Below are 14,429 nucleotides of genomic sequence, written 5' to 3'. Positions count from 1 at the left end.
TAATTGCTACATGTTTCGCCACATTGTTTCTGCTACGGAAAGAGAAGAACTTTGCAAACGAGTTTAGATACTTTGTGGGTTTTTTTTTTTTTTTTCTTTTTTAGAGCATCAGTGTTCTATGTGGTGTGTCAATTTGAAGACATAATTTAACAGTTACTTGGAACTGACCATGCAAAATTGACCCTAGGTAAATGTTCTTTACATCTACTAAAGTGGACCCCCTCATCTGCTTTTCATGGTGCTTTTGTTTTCATTTAGGCACAAATCTTTTCATTCTCTCCACACAAAAACATGACTCCTTTGAGCAAATACACAGGTTGACTTTAAGCTTCTGAGATAAAAAGCATTCCTAAAATAGCCCAGCCTGGAGATTTTGCAGATGGTGAAAGGGAATCGATCTGTTGTTTTTAATTTCTCAATTTAGTCCAGGTGTTCTATTTATATCTAAAATGCAGTAGGGCTTCGACCGCCCGTTGTCAATTAATGCTTCCGTATTTTTCATGCACGAGTGCAGGTGTGTGACAGACAACGCACGTGTGGCAATCGGAAAGACGATGAAGAAGAGAGCGCAATAAAAGCGGCTAGCATCGAGTGCAGCAGATCGGCCTGCCACAGAGTGCACAGTATGAATTTTTAATGCGATCTCCCTTCAGCTGCCGAATGCTACAAAGCAGCTACGGAATTTGTTGTTTTTACCCCATTGCTGGTCCCAGCGCATTTTGATGAGCGGTTTTGAAGTTTTATCTCTTTCCACTTTCCCGTAATGCCTGAAATCCTTGTTTTATATGGCCTGTCAACCCCATCACAACAAGCCCTTTTGTTTTCACTGCAAACAACACCAAATATTGAAATTCATGTTGTCCATCTCCTTGCATCTCCCGCTCAGCTCTGGTCAGTCACGTTAATTTGCTTCCTCTTTCGGAAGCTTTTCTCACTCGTCAGCTTTCCCCCATTCCGCTTTTCTGCCTCAGCTTTCGTTGCTTGTTCACCATAGCCTCTTATATGAGCACTCGAGGCACATGACTTATTAAAGGTAAGTGCAGACGAGAAATCTTGTCTACCTATAAACGCACACTCAAACACAAGTGGCCTTAACACAAGGGGTGATGAGACATTTGCTTAACATATCCCCTACAAACAAAACAACAGAAATTAACCGTTGATCACTGACAATTTTATCGATGATGTGGAACTGACTCATGCTTCTTTTAATGAAATTGTGTTGAAAATGCATATCGTGGTGATGTAACGCATTTTGACAAGCCAGTGAGCCTCAGGGTAAAGTGAAATGGAGGGTGATTGTGAAGTGTGAGAGGTCTAATAGCGCCGTGTTAGAAAAACATGCGGACATGTTGTTAATAAAAAAAAACAAAAAAACACTGTGCCACATGTGTTGGTGGTTGGCAGACAGCTGGAAGCTGTTTGTGCAAACATGTGGCAACCGTGGTGGGATGCCACTTTTTCCACCATAATGTTGCCATTCTCTACTGTAATGCAGACGGGTATAATTACAGGATGTAGCGCTCTTTGATCTTGTGCGAGAACAAATAATCAGGGCTGTTTACTCAACATCAGTTTGTAATGAAAAACCAATCTAAAATCTGCCATTTGGACGATAGGTTACACGTTTTGTAAACAAGATGTCAAAGTTTTTACAAACCGTCTCGTTAGTACTGCCATCGACCTTGTTTCTGACTGATGACCTTGCTTTAGTAATGTTAATCATCGAGTCCCACCGGGGGAATGCATTGAATTATAGTGTTGGCCAGCATTTTTGTGGGTCACAGTTCTATGTGGATCACGGTTCTTGCGTTTGTCTGAGATCTGAAAATGGTCCTTTTTAATTTTTAACGAAGTTACGATGACATTTTTCTTTGCTTCTATGTTATTCAAAAGACGGGTAATAGCTTTCATTTCTGCTTCTCGGGAATTCGTATTCTCCATGTATTTCTTATTCCATAATAGACTCGTGCTTAACTTACAAAGAATCAATTTATCATAAATTATTGAGGATTCAGCCTCGTTTCGTTGTAAATAATTCATATTGATTATTTTTGCCTAAAGCGGGATACGCATGTACTGGTTACAAGTAGTAACATCTCAACCTGATTTTAAAATGTATCGGACCCTTCTGATAAGCAAAAAATCGGCATGGACGCACTTACTACTCTTACTTAGAAAATAGAATTACAGTAGAAGTGCAGTAATAAAAAAATAAAAGTAGCTAGGCTAACTGTCAGATTATCTGCTATCTGCTTGTTGGTTGCAAACGCTATGCTTGTCATAATTATTGTGGTGAATGACTTGAGTAGTTATTGTTCTGTTCCATGTCGTTGTTGACCAAAGCGATTTGCACGTGAGCAATTTAGAGGGAGTGATGTTTTACTGTCTGCCATCATGGGTTGACCTGATCATGTGATTCGGTGGTGGCTAAAGATAATGACGGCCCTGATCATGCTGTTGTTGAAGATAACGCATTCCTAATCGTCATATTGCTTTCATACAACAATGCTATATGTGCAATTTGTTAGTTAAAAGTAATAAGCGACAAAAAATATTTGTTTATTAATCACCAACACAAATAGTAAACTGTTGCATTAGCCGTGGAGTTGGTTATTTTATTTATGCAACATGCTAATAGGCTAAAGCATTAGCGTCGTGTTTTTTTTTTTTTTTTTTTAATGCAAGAGCATACAAAAAGCTTTGGTGCTGCTTCTGACAAGAAGAGGTGGCTTAAAGCAATGGTAGTTATTGCAAAAAATGGCCAGCAGGTGTCAGCCGAGTATAAGAGATCAGCCATGCTGCAGCTCTGTTTGCTAGTGTGAATGTAAATATTGACGAAACTTAGCTATATTGTAGTGTTAATTGATGAACAACGGAAACCGATACAAATATTCATTTTTCCTGATGAAAGAAGAGACTTCTAATTGTTCCATGTTTTTATCGCAATAGAACACAATATTCTGTGGGCCTTGCAAAATCAGTCAAAATCCAATAAAACAGTCGGGAGCAAAGTAGGGTTGCTTCAGTGAAAATGGCTGCCAGTGAATGAATTAAATGGAGGGACTTTGACGATTAGTCCACTTCCTATCAAGTCGCAACGACTGTGTAAAAAAATAAAATAAAAAACATTAACAGCTTAAGAATTTAGGATTCTTGGCCCTTGTTGTCATCCAAGCACATTAGGAAAACAGTTGCTCGGGATGATCTCTTGGAGAGACAATTGAGATCAGGCGTTTGCTGACTTAGATGGCAAAGGAGAGCAATCGTTCCGGTTTGGCCCAGTTGTCCGTAAGCGTGAAATAACAAGCTCTTCAAAGTAGACGAGCGTATTGCGTGACCGGCCTTCCATTTGTGTGGTAATCAGGGGTGGGTTCAAGGACGGTCACATCAGCATCTCCAGGATTGAGTGTGTATCCTTGTGGGTTTGAGCTTTACTGATGCCACACAAGACCTTTTTACGAGATGAGGATGTGAAGGGGTCACGAGAGCGCTGGCGAGTGCTTCGTCACACAGGACTTGATTAAATTGCTTGTTTTTAATGCTACCTTGACATCCAACCTTTCCACTAAAACCTTCGGGTCCCGCCTCCCGAGTTGTCCGGGCTCGCGCTGTCTTTAAGGGTGGCCGATTCCTGTCTCCGAGCTCTCATAACTACTCTAATTTACATGGCGATGGGAAGCAGCTGGGCTTCGCCTCCCCCACGGTCAAGCAGACACACACACACACACAGACACAAGCTCGCAAAGTGCTTTATTGCCACAGAAACCCCCATTAGAGCTGGCTCATTAAATTTGTGGCTGTTGGTTTGTTAAACACTTCTGAAGAGATGCGCACGCTCACAAACGTAAACCGGTCACATGATTGCGCGCACACATGAAGGATGACCTAATGTAACAATAAATACATAAAATAATAAATAATGTGTGGCATAAAAGCACTACAGAAATGCTTGTGTTGAACCCATTGCAAGAAAATGTTGCTTATGCATTGGTAAAGGTATTGATTGATTGATTGATTTTTTTTTTTATTATTTTTTTTTTTTCCTAGCTTCCTCCTGCTTTTGTCAGCATGCACTTAAGAGGGGATGACTGAATCATTTTTGACAACAATAAGATATTGAAAAGGTAGTGATTGCCTGAAAATGACCCTCCAAGTTTCTTTGTGATTCATGCTAATATTTCACAGGTTTCATATGTAGTTGAAATTAGATTTAAAGACAAATTCCCCATTGGGATTAATTATAATTGGAATAATTCATTGCAGAGACATTAAAGCTTTTATTAACTATAAACTATACAGGCATTGTTTACGCAACATATTACATTATTAACTGGCATACAAGTACAAATTAATAAAACACTATCACACTATCTTGACTTTAAAGGGGAAGTCAATACACAAAAAACAATTACAATAATGTTCTATGCAGCCCCACTAGCCTAAATATGGTATATTGGTTAATATAGCGTTAGTTGAATATGAATTGAGCATCAAAATCCAGCAGTTTTTATCAGTATCAGAAGGCGGCCATTTTGTCACTTGCTTTCGAGTGAAAATGACATCACAGTTTCTCAGGTCGCAGGTAACAACCAATTACAGCTCAGCTTCAGAAAACAGGTGAGCTGTGATTGGTTGCCTGAGCAACTATGATGCCATCTTCGGTCACCAGCAAGTGGCAAAATGGCTGCACCCTGAGATGGATAAAAATGTCTAGATTTTGCCGCATAACTCATAATATTCCACACATGTAATATTAATCAGAATGTCAATATTTAGACTATACTGCTTGAAATTAGGTCAGGTGAGGCACATTGACATCTTGTCCGAAGATGATTTTTTCAAAATGTCTGCATCATTCCAAAAAAATGCTGATGAGATTCCAAATTTGACGAGCTTTATTTTTTTTTTAAGTCTTAAATTGTAATGTAATCTCAAATGAGACTTCACATCTTTCCTGCTTTGACAAAGATTTGTAGAAACTGAATTGAGTCCTTGGCGGAATCCAGGAATTAGACTTTGCCAAATGTTTGTGTCACACTCTCCATCCGCATCCAAATAGGCTGGGTGGCTTCGCTTATTGTGCAGCGCTCATCCTCGATTCTGTTAATGGCTTTATCTGGCGCACTCTAGTGAAAGCGTGCGTGTGTGTTTGTACAAGTGCAGAGAATAAAGGGAAGCGTGTGTCTAAGGAGATAAGCAGGACCGTTTTGGAGCTTGTTGAGAGCAGCCCCCTTCCGTGTGTCACTGGGCCACGCGCCTCAGGCCCCCCCCCGGCGTAGTGCGATAACCTTAATGATCAAAAATGAACTTTCCTTCACCAGAGTGTGAGGTGGCTGATATGATATTGTTGTATTTGTGGAGAAAAAAAAAAAAAAAGTTCTTAGACGTAGCATCTGTGAGCAAAGTAACGTTACTAAATGAGAGGCAAATATTGTTGATACAGTTGGATATCACCTTTATATAAAATGATGGTGGGGGGAGGGGAGCATTTGCATCTTGTATATCGCAGCATATGTTGAGATAATAGATTATAATGCGGTGTAATTATGATTACAGGGTCATACATCAGCACTCCCCACACAGCAAATTAACTTCCCTGCTGTGTCGCTTTTACTCTGAAATTAGATTAGTTATCACTTAATCGCCAACATCCGAGTGCCCGCTTTAAATGCCAGGCTGAAGACAGCTGATGGTGTTGTCATGACATACCACATAAACCTCAGAAATTGTCAAATTGCTTTTGATTGCAGTGCAGGTCATAAATATCGTGAAATGATGATTTATATCAAGCCCTTCCTGCTGTCACGCATGTTCTTGTCTGCCTTCCCAGCACAGTTAGTCTGCCTGATCAGTTGGCCGATTTGTATCGGTAAGTTTTAGGCCTTTTGGAAAATATAATCAGCTGATTAAACACGGATATAATTTTACTTTCTCATGAAGCAGTAAACGCTGTTCAGTAGGTGTGGGCAGGAAGTAAAGGACATGAACAGGCGACATAATGTTGTTCTGCCTGTAATTCATATTTTTATTGTTGTGTTAACTGACCAAACATTTCTAATTGTATTAATTTATTTTGTAAAATAATTGACTGATTGATATGTTGACAAATACTGGAATTATCCTTTGGCCTAAAAAAATTTAAATAAAAAAATAAATAAAAAAATAAAAATCCATATCCGTTGGGCCTTACTTATTTTTTTTTTTTTGGGGGGGGGGATAAAAAAAAAAAAACAAAAAAAAAAAACGTTCAAAAACTAACAAAAAAAAATGTCCAAAAACAAACGAAGGAAAGGGCATAAAAATTTACCATAAAATGTCTTTGGCAAAAAAAAAAAAAAAAAAAAGTCAGAAAATTGATTCTTTAAAAAAAAAAAAAAAAAAAAAAAGCAAAAAAGAAAACATTCAAAAAGAAAAGGTCCCCCCAAAAAAGAAGAATTTATGAAAATTACCATAAAATGTCCAGGAATTTGCCAAAAGTGTCAGAAAATTGATGGCAAAAAAAGCAGGAAAATTTTTTTTTTTAAATGTCCAAAAAGAGAAGCAGGAAATGACCATTTTTCCATAAAGGTAAAAGAAAATTAATGTCTGTCTATTGGATGCTGCTCTCATATTTTTCTATTGTGATGCGGCTCAAATTAGCTCTTGGGTCCTCAGTACATTAGACTAACACTAAAACACTGTTTCCTTCATCATAATCTTTAAATGTTTTTTGGCTCAAGACAGATTTTTAAAAAAAAAAATTTATTTGCCCTAAAATGGCTCTTTTGACAGTAAAGGTTGCTGACCTCTGTTTTATAAAATTCTATTCTATTTAGACATAAATGAACTACAATGCTTTAATCTGGCAGCGACAATCTCTCTACTTTTGAGTTTGATCCCTAAAACAAAACTAAATTAAATTTTGTGGTAGAATTAGAACTTGTGCTACAGAGTCAAATTCTTATTATTTTTTTTATTTGCTTGTGCCAGAGTCTACTACAAAATTAAAGCTGTCGCAATCACATCCACCATTCATTTGGGGTTCCATTTCTTTAATGGCCCCAAACGTATTTCCCTTCCAGAGGTCCTTCCGATCCTTCAGCAATGACGACCGCCACGTCATGGCGAAGCACTCCGCCATCTACCCGTCTTCACACGACTTGGAGGCGGTTCAGACGCTGGTGTCCAACGTGGAGTGCGCCCTCAAACACGTCTCGGACTGGCTGGATCAGGCGAGCTCGGAGGCACTCGGCCAACTCGACAGCCAAGCGCCAGGCGGCACGGAGGACGAGGAGCCTGCCGAGGGAGCGGAGGGGTCCGGCGACGGCTGCAGGTAGGAACTGACGTTGCTTGCGGAGTGTCTGGATTCTGAAACGATTGCCAATCATATTACAATCTAACTTTTCTCCAAGGGAGTCCAGCAGTGGCAGAGTGCTGTGCGGAGTGATGAGAATCGGTTTGGTTGCGAAAGGCCTCCTCATAAAAGGTGACATGGACCTGGAGCTGGTGTTGATGTGCAGAGACAAACCCACACAGACGCTGTTGGACTCGGTCTGCCACAACTTGCCCGGGCAAATAGAGGTGAGATCGTGAGTACAGCGAGTCCGCTTGTAGTAAGTGGAATTATTTTGCATCCAGGTTGTTTTGGAGTTTTCATTTGAGTTCGATTTTATTTTGTTTTGGGTTTTGTTATTGAAATTTAGTTAGTTTTAATTTGTTTTCAGGATGGTTCTAGTTTTTATTTTATTTCATTTATTTATTTTTATTTATTTATAAATGCTTAATTTTAGTTTTAGTTTCAGTATTGTCATTTTTTTTCTTTTTTTTAAATGTGTATTACACATGTGCAATATTTAATAAACACCACAGTAAAATGAAAAAGGTCAACACAATTTTTGCCTAGCGTTGCATTTCGGCCGAGTGAAATGAAAAAGCAGGCGAGTCAAGCCATTGGAGCCAAAAGTCAAGCACGCAAAATTGTCGCCTAAGAGCGACATCATCTGAAGGTGCTTTTCTATTGGCTGCTGCTAGATGGCGTCACATCTGTGCGACACGCTTTCAAACTTGCTTATGCTGGTTAAAATATTAAAATAAATATACGTAAAATCATCCCCAAAGGCTCATGTATTAAATTAATTTCCAAGGACTAAAACAAAAGACATTTTTGCTATAATAATAGTTAGTTTTAGTTAATTTTGTAAATATAAAATGTAGATTCAGTTAGTTTTCTTTCTTTTTTTTTTATTTATTTATTTTTATTTTTTTTTTATAAACATTTTCACTTATTTTATTTCATTAATATTTTTTTTAATTTTAGTTTTTGTTTTTCGTGAACTGAAATAGCCTTGCTCGCATCATACTTGCTGTTGTTCACATACAGACATGAACAAGCTAACTGCTGAGTCGGTTTGCATTCTGTTGCTAACCAAAACAGCGGCACATTAACTGTCAGTCAACTTGTGGATAACATCCTGAAAGTTTATATTGTAGCATTATAAAATCCGCTTAAAACTGCCAGTTATGATACGAGCAAATAACAATGATTAAAATAATGCACTATAATAATTATCTGAAATAAATAACCGTTAATGTCATCATAAAAGGATAATTCAGATATAATAAATGTTTGACAAGCATAGAATATGCCAACACGTGCAATAAATTTCTCAACGAATGAATAACAATCCTTTCAAATTGATGTCATCATACAGCAATTATCCAATAAATCAATTTGATCCCTGCGCTTCCACTCATTCGTTTCAGTTATGAGGTGAGCGGGAATGACGGGAAGCGTCTTGCGTGTATGATGGTGCGGTACGTGTGCTCATGTATGTCTGCAGGCGGCGTCGTGTCGTCTCCAGCCTCGCTTCGGCGATTTTTGACTTTCTGATTTTCTCATTTGAGCCAAATTGAATTTGGGTGGGCTCGTGGCTGCTTTTTTTTTTTTTTTTTTTTTTTTTTTTTTCTTTTCTTTTTTTCTTAAGAGCTCAGAATTGTTCATTCGGTAGTCTTACCGATTCAACGTCTTGTCATCATTGCTCTTTTTTATTTTTTATTATTTTTTTTTTATTTTTATTTTTTTTTGTGTGTATGTGTGCGTTTGCGTGCGTGCGTGCGTTTGCGTGTGTGCGTTTGCGTGCGTTTGCGTGCGTGCGTGTGCGTGCGTGCAAATACGTATAAATTTATACTCATTCATTCACCTAAAACCTTATAAATATCCCATTACCCTTCGCCTTAACCAGGTACTTCAGAATCTTGCCAGAGTCGTGAGATTTAAATGGTCAGGAGACCAGAGAAAAGGTCAGAAAAAAAAAGAAATAAAGAGAAAAGAAAGGTAAATCAAAGTGACATCCAGCACCGACCAAACACTTCCTGCCTTCCCCATGGTTACAAAATCAAAGTCTTACGCCAACCCCGGAAGCCTCTAAATTCCAGCAAATTTAGCGAGATCTCAAGAGCCCAGAGGAAAAACTAAAGAGAGGAAGGAGGGAAGGATCGATAAGGCAGAGTGAGATCAATAGAAGCCAGTACATCCAATCCATCAAAGTGAAGTCCAGCACCAACAAGACCCCTCCTGCGTGGTTACAAAACCAGAGTCTTATGCCAACCCCAGAAACCTCATACTTCTAATAAATTAAGATCTCAAGTGACCAGAGGAAAAACTAAAGAGAGGAAGGAGGGAAGGATAGATAAAGCAAAGTGAGAACCACAGACACCAGCACCAACTGATTCAAGGGGCTGTGGGAGGGAGAGGGTACTTCTGTTGAGTTTCAGTAGATGCTGGTGCGACGGATCTGGCATGCATAAGGACCACCACCAAAGAAAGAAGCCGTCAACCGCGGTCCAGCAAAGCGAGCACCCCCCCCCCCCCCCCCCCCCCCCCCCCCGCCCCGAAATCCCCAGGCCGCGGAAGCACCAAGGCCACCCCCAAGCCACCCGAGCGGACACCGGTCGGTGAGCCGACCCAGACACCCGGAACACCCCCGCCCCGGCCCACACCCCCGAGCCCAAGGCCGCAGAACGAGGCCCAGCGGGCCCCCACAGCGCCCCACCGGTCCCCAGCCCCCATCCCCCCACGACCCCCCCGCACCCCACCCAAACCCGCCATCCACCACGACCCAGGCCCCACCACCCCCGACCCCCAAACCCCCGAACACACCCCGACCCCCAGCACCCAACCCCCCACCCACCCATACCTCCACCCCCCCCCCCCCCCCCCCCCCCAAACAAGCCGACTTAGCTCTCTTCTAATGCTAATTGCTTCAAAACGGAAACAGATAGAAACATACTTTTTTTCCTGATGAATAGCAGCTCGTGGCTGCTATTCACTTAAACCGTGTCCAACTGGGAGGACATTGTGTTGACTTAGTCCTAAACCAGCAATAAAGTTCAAGAATTCCAAAATTGTAGATCAAGATAAAGCTGCAACATTTCGAGACCGGTTTCTGCCTCGTTGTTTACACTATTTCTGCCTGTCGTGCTGTTGAGATTGTTGCCACTGTACAGCTTTTTCATCCGTCATGTTTGGTGACCTCGATCTTTGACCGCCCACTTTATTTCTGCCTGACACATGACAGAAGCTGACAGAGGAGAAATACGAGGTCACGAGCTCCCTGCCCGAGGCGGCCATCGTGGTACGGACTACAACGGAGCCCAAACTCGCACTGAAGATCACGCTCACCTCGCCGGCCATGAGAGATGATGATGATGATGAGGAGGAGGAGGGGGAGGGGGACGAAGAAGAGGAAGAGGAGGAGGAGGAGGAGGGGGAAGAAGGGGAGGAGCACGAGGAGTTACCCGTGGAGGGAGCTGAGGAGGTGGCGGCGGAACAAGAGGATGAAGTGGAGGAGCGGGAGAAGATGAATGGCTACGGTAGGAGAACATGTCATTGCAATAATTTATTTATTTTTTCTTCTTCTTCTTTAAACATATGAACATGATACTTAACTCATTTACTCCCAATAACGTATAAATACGTTTTTTTAATGTTCTAAGTGTCCCAAAGACGTATTTATACGTTTTTTGTTTGTTTGTTTTTTTATGCTAGAGCATACAGAAGGCTTTGGATGCAGCCTCTCAACTGCAAAGAACGGTTGCAGAAATGGTAGTTATTACACAAACGGCCAGCAGGTGGCAGTAGAGCAAAGGAGATCAACCAGGGCCATGTAGAAAAAAAAGCTCAATTACTTAGAATTTTAAATAGATTTGTGAAAACTGATGAAACTTAGCTCTCTTCTAATGCTAATTGCTTCAAAACGGAAACAGATAGAAACATACTTTTTTCCCTGATGAAAGAAGAGACTTTAATCTTTCTTTTGGTAGGTTCCATGCTTTTATAGCAATTGAACACAATATTCTGTGGGCCTTGCAAAATCTGTCAAAATCCAGTAAAACAGCCGGGAGCGAACGGGATTGCTTCTGTGAAAATGGCTGGGAGTGAATGAGTTAATAATCCCTGAGGAATACGTTTTATGAGGAACCCCATTGGATTTATTTAAAGACTCACCGTTTTAAAAAGTACATAAAACCATCCAAAATTCAAAGGATAAACACTACTGTCGATTGTGATCCCGAGTGGAAGAAGGGATTGCCCCTCTCCATCCCCTCCCCGCTCTAATTCACGGGAAGGTGCTTCTAATTGCTTGTGGGAGGTGGGCAGAGGAAGCGAGCGAAGCAAGGCCAGCAAAGCGGCGGAATCGATAACCGAGCGGTAGCGAGCTAGCCATCCATCGTGCGGCTCCCGTCCAACGAGACGCTAAGGTCTCCGGGAGGGATGAGAGATGTCACAAAAGGTAGGCCACACGTGCCACAGAGGCTTCAAGAAGAGCGCTCACTTATTTGCTCTTTTAGGCCCTTTTTTTTTTTTTTTTAAATTGTTTCTGAGTTCACAATCTAGTTCTCGCTTTTTCCATATGATCAAATGGTCTAGTAAAAGGCCTTATGAGTCAAGACGAACAGCAAATTGTCCAGCATCACAATATTACATTATTGTCATTATAAACTACAGCATGCAGTTATTTATCTTCAATTTATTTTAACATACTCTATTGCCAATGTACAGTATTGGATAGAGGTGTGCAAAATTTCCGATTCTTAGATTATTCACGATTCGGCCGTGGAACAATCGAGAACGATTCACAAAAGTCCAAATTCCGATTATATAAATATGCCAAGGGAACCGAAACTAAAAGTGGACCGGAGCGGAAAGTACGCGGAACTGAAACGCAGTAGCGCGCGCGGTCTTCGGGACGCTTAATGGGACGGACCGAGAGTACACATCCACAACTCACGCCTCGACATTCAAAACAACAACAAGCATGGCTGAGCTGACCAACCCACCTCTTCGTGAGATCAGACCTGCTCCGAAAAGGCAAACAACTTCAGGCGGAAGTATCAGCTAGCTGGCTGCAGTGCGTCGGTTAGCGTTCGACAGGGCGCCGCGCAGTGATACGAACGAACGAACAGAAAAGTAGTGGCTGGCGGTAATGGCGTCTGACTTTATTCAGAAAAAGAGTATTGTGGTGGAAATGTATCACGCTTTTGAAAACAAATAGTTTTTAGAAGAAAAACGCTTTATTTCCGAGACCCCAGCCAGCTTGCTGGACTATTTTCCTCTCGTCCAACGTCGAACCAGAACTGGTGTCACCGAACGCTGTCAGGGGTAAGTCAGTGCTGATCGCACACACGGGAGGTGAGGATCAAATTGAGATTCATGTTAAAAAAGCCGAACGATCCCTTTAATGTTTACACGTTCATGTTTTCACAAGTTAAAAAGCAGAAAAGCACTTGAGGTTTTTTTTTTGTACCTCTGAGAAACTTTAATGTTTACATGTTCATCTTTACACAACTTAAAAAGCAGGAAAGCACTTTTTTTTTTTTTTAGGCATTTGTATTGAAGTAGTAGTTCACATTGTCTTTCATTTATATCTCAGTGCACTTTTGAGTGGATAAAAATAATATATTTTTGCTCAATGCTATGTTTTATTCTGTTGAAGACTGAATATACTTAAAAGCTGTTGTTACAGAATGAGGACTTGAGTATTTTATTTACTGTTTTGAACTGTTAACTTGATACTGAAATAGTAGTTTATTTAGGCCTGAGAGGACTTTTGTACTATTTTTGTAACTAATGTACGAAACATTAAAAGCACCAAAATACATTGGTTTTTTTCTGCTGCCTGGGGGGAAATCAATAATCGTTTTATAATCGAATCGTAGCCTCTGAATCGTAAGCGCAATCGAATCGTGAGGTGCCCCAAGATTCCCACCTCTAGTATTGGATGCATATACATTGAAACTTCTGAAGCCAAGCTCCATGCAATAGTGCAAAACCTCCATTTTTTTTCCCTTCAGATTTTGTCGGATTTCCTAAATAAGTCGAAAGTAATAGAAATCATCAATCAGGGGTCAGCTTCAGAAAACAGGTGGGCCATGATTGATCGTTAGCTGAGCCCTAAGCAACCGTGATGTCATTTTCAGTCGACAGCAACTGACAAAATGGCCGCCCTTTCAGATGATGAAAATGGGTGGATTTTGCTGCTTAAAGGAACACTACTCATTTAACAATTTTCAACAGTAAGAAGATAATATTTTGTCTATAATTAATTTGATAGCTTCATTTTTCATGAACAATTTAAAAACTAATTTTGCAACTTGCTGTCGACTGAAGATGACATCTATCGCCTGTTCTGAGGAAACGGGTAACGGCCAATCATGTCTCAGTTTGCTGACCAAACTCAGAAAACAGGTGAGACGTGATTGATCGTTACCCATTTCCTTGACACAGGTGATGTCATCTTCAGTCGACAGCAAGTGGAAAATTGTTCATGAAAAATAATGACGTTAACGCATTAATTATAATCGACAATTTTCTTACTGTTGAGAATTGCTCCAGTATCCCTTTAATTCATTTTCTACAAATGCAATATTAATCAGAATACTGCATTTCGGCTAGTGGCGACGCATAGAACATATTGTAAAGAACATTTTTGGGTGGACTTTAACTCTGACAAGACTACTACTCACTTTACGCAACTTCTTGTACATTCTTCTTCTAATGTGTTATAAGTGTTGATATTTATGTTTTGTGTGCATCTTTAGTGGCATAGTTTCCCCCTAAAATGTTGTTGTGATTCCAACTTGTATGACCTGAGTGGCGTTATATTGTCAAGGTTCCACTGTACTTTTATCTGAGGCGCAGCTGTCGCCTTTGTTTGGTCGCGAGTGTGCTGAGGGAAGAGCAGCTGGCAGAGAATAAGAGAAGCAGTCCGGGGATGAGGGATAGAAGAGCAATCGTAACGATCCCCCCCCCCCCCGTCTGAGCGGTCCCATGTGGGACAGACCTTGAGATGCAGCTTTCCACATCGCACTGAAGCAAACACACAAGCGCTGTGTGTTTGACAGGAGAAGAGCTGGCCTGCGATAATGGCCAGATGAGTTCAGAGATA

The 14,429-nt window shown here is 40.8% G+C and overlaps 1 protein-coding gene across 5 annotated transcripts in view; it reads left to right on the top strand.

Moving 5' to 3' along the window:
- Positions 1 to 14,429, top strand: part of strbp (spermatid perinuclear RNA binding protein) — a 77,988-nt gene that overhangs the window by 43,572 nt on the left and 19,987 nt on the right. For 3 of the 5 annotated variants that reach the window (XM_077497011.1, XM_077497009.1, XM_077497013.1), the window contains exons 4-6: positions 7,065 to 7,315; positions 7,395 to 7,563; positions 10,560 to 10,854. In XM_077497011.1, coding sequence (XP_077353137.1) covers positions 7,065 to 7,315; positions 7,395 to 7,563; positions 10,560 to 10,854 — 715 coding nt within the window. The remainder of the gene's footprint in view (positions 1 to 7,064; positions 7,316 to 7,394; positions 7,564 to 10,559; positions 10,855 to 14,429) is intronic. The other 2 variants (XM_077497012.1, XM_077497014.1) reach the window with 1 other exon arrangement.

The sequence above is a fragment of the Festucalex cinctus genome, chromosome 15 (genome assembly GCF_051991245.1).
Source record: "Festucalex cinctus isolate MCC-2025b chromosome 15, RoL_Fcin_1.0, whole genome shotgun sequence".
Taxonomy (NCBI): domain Eukaryota; kingdom Metazoa; phylum Chordata; class Actinopteri; order Syngnathiformes; family Syngnathidae; genus Festucalex; species Festucalex cinctus.
The sequence above is the reverse complement of the archived record's forward strand: the minus strand, read 5'-3'. Positions and strand labels throughout refer to the sequence as shown.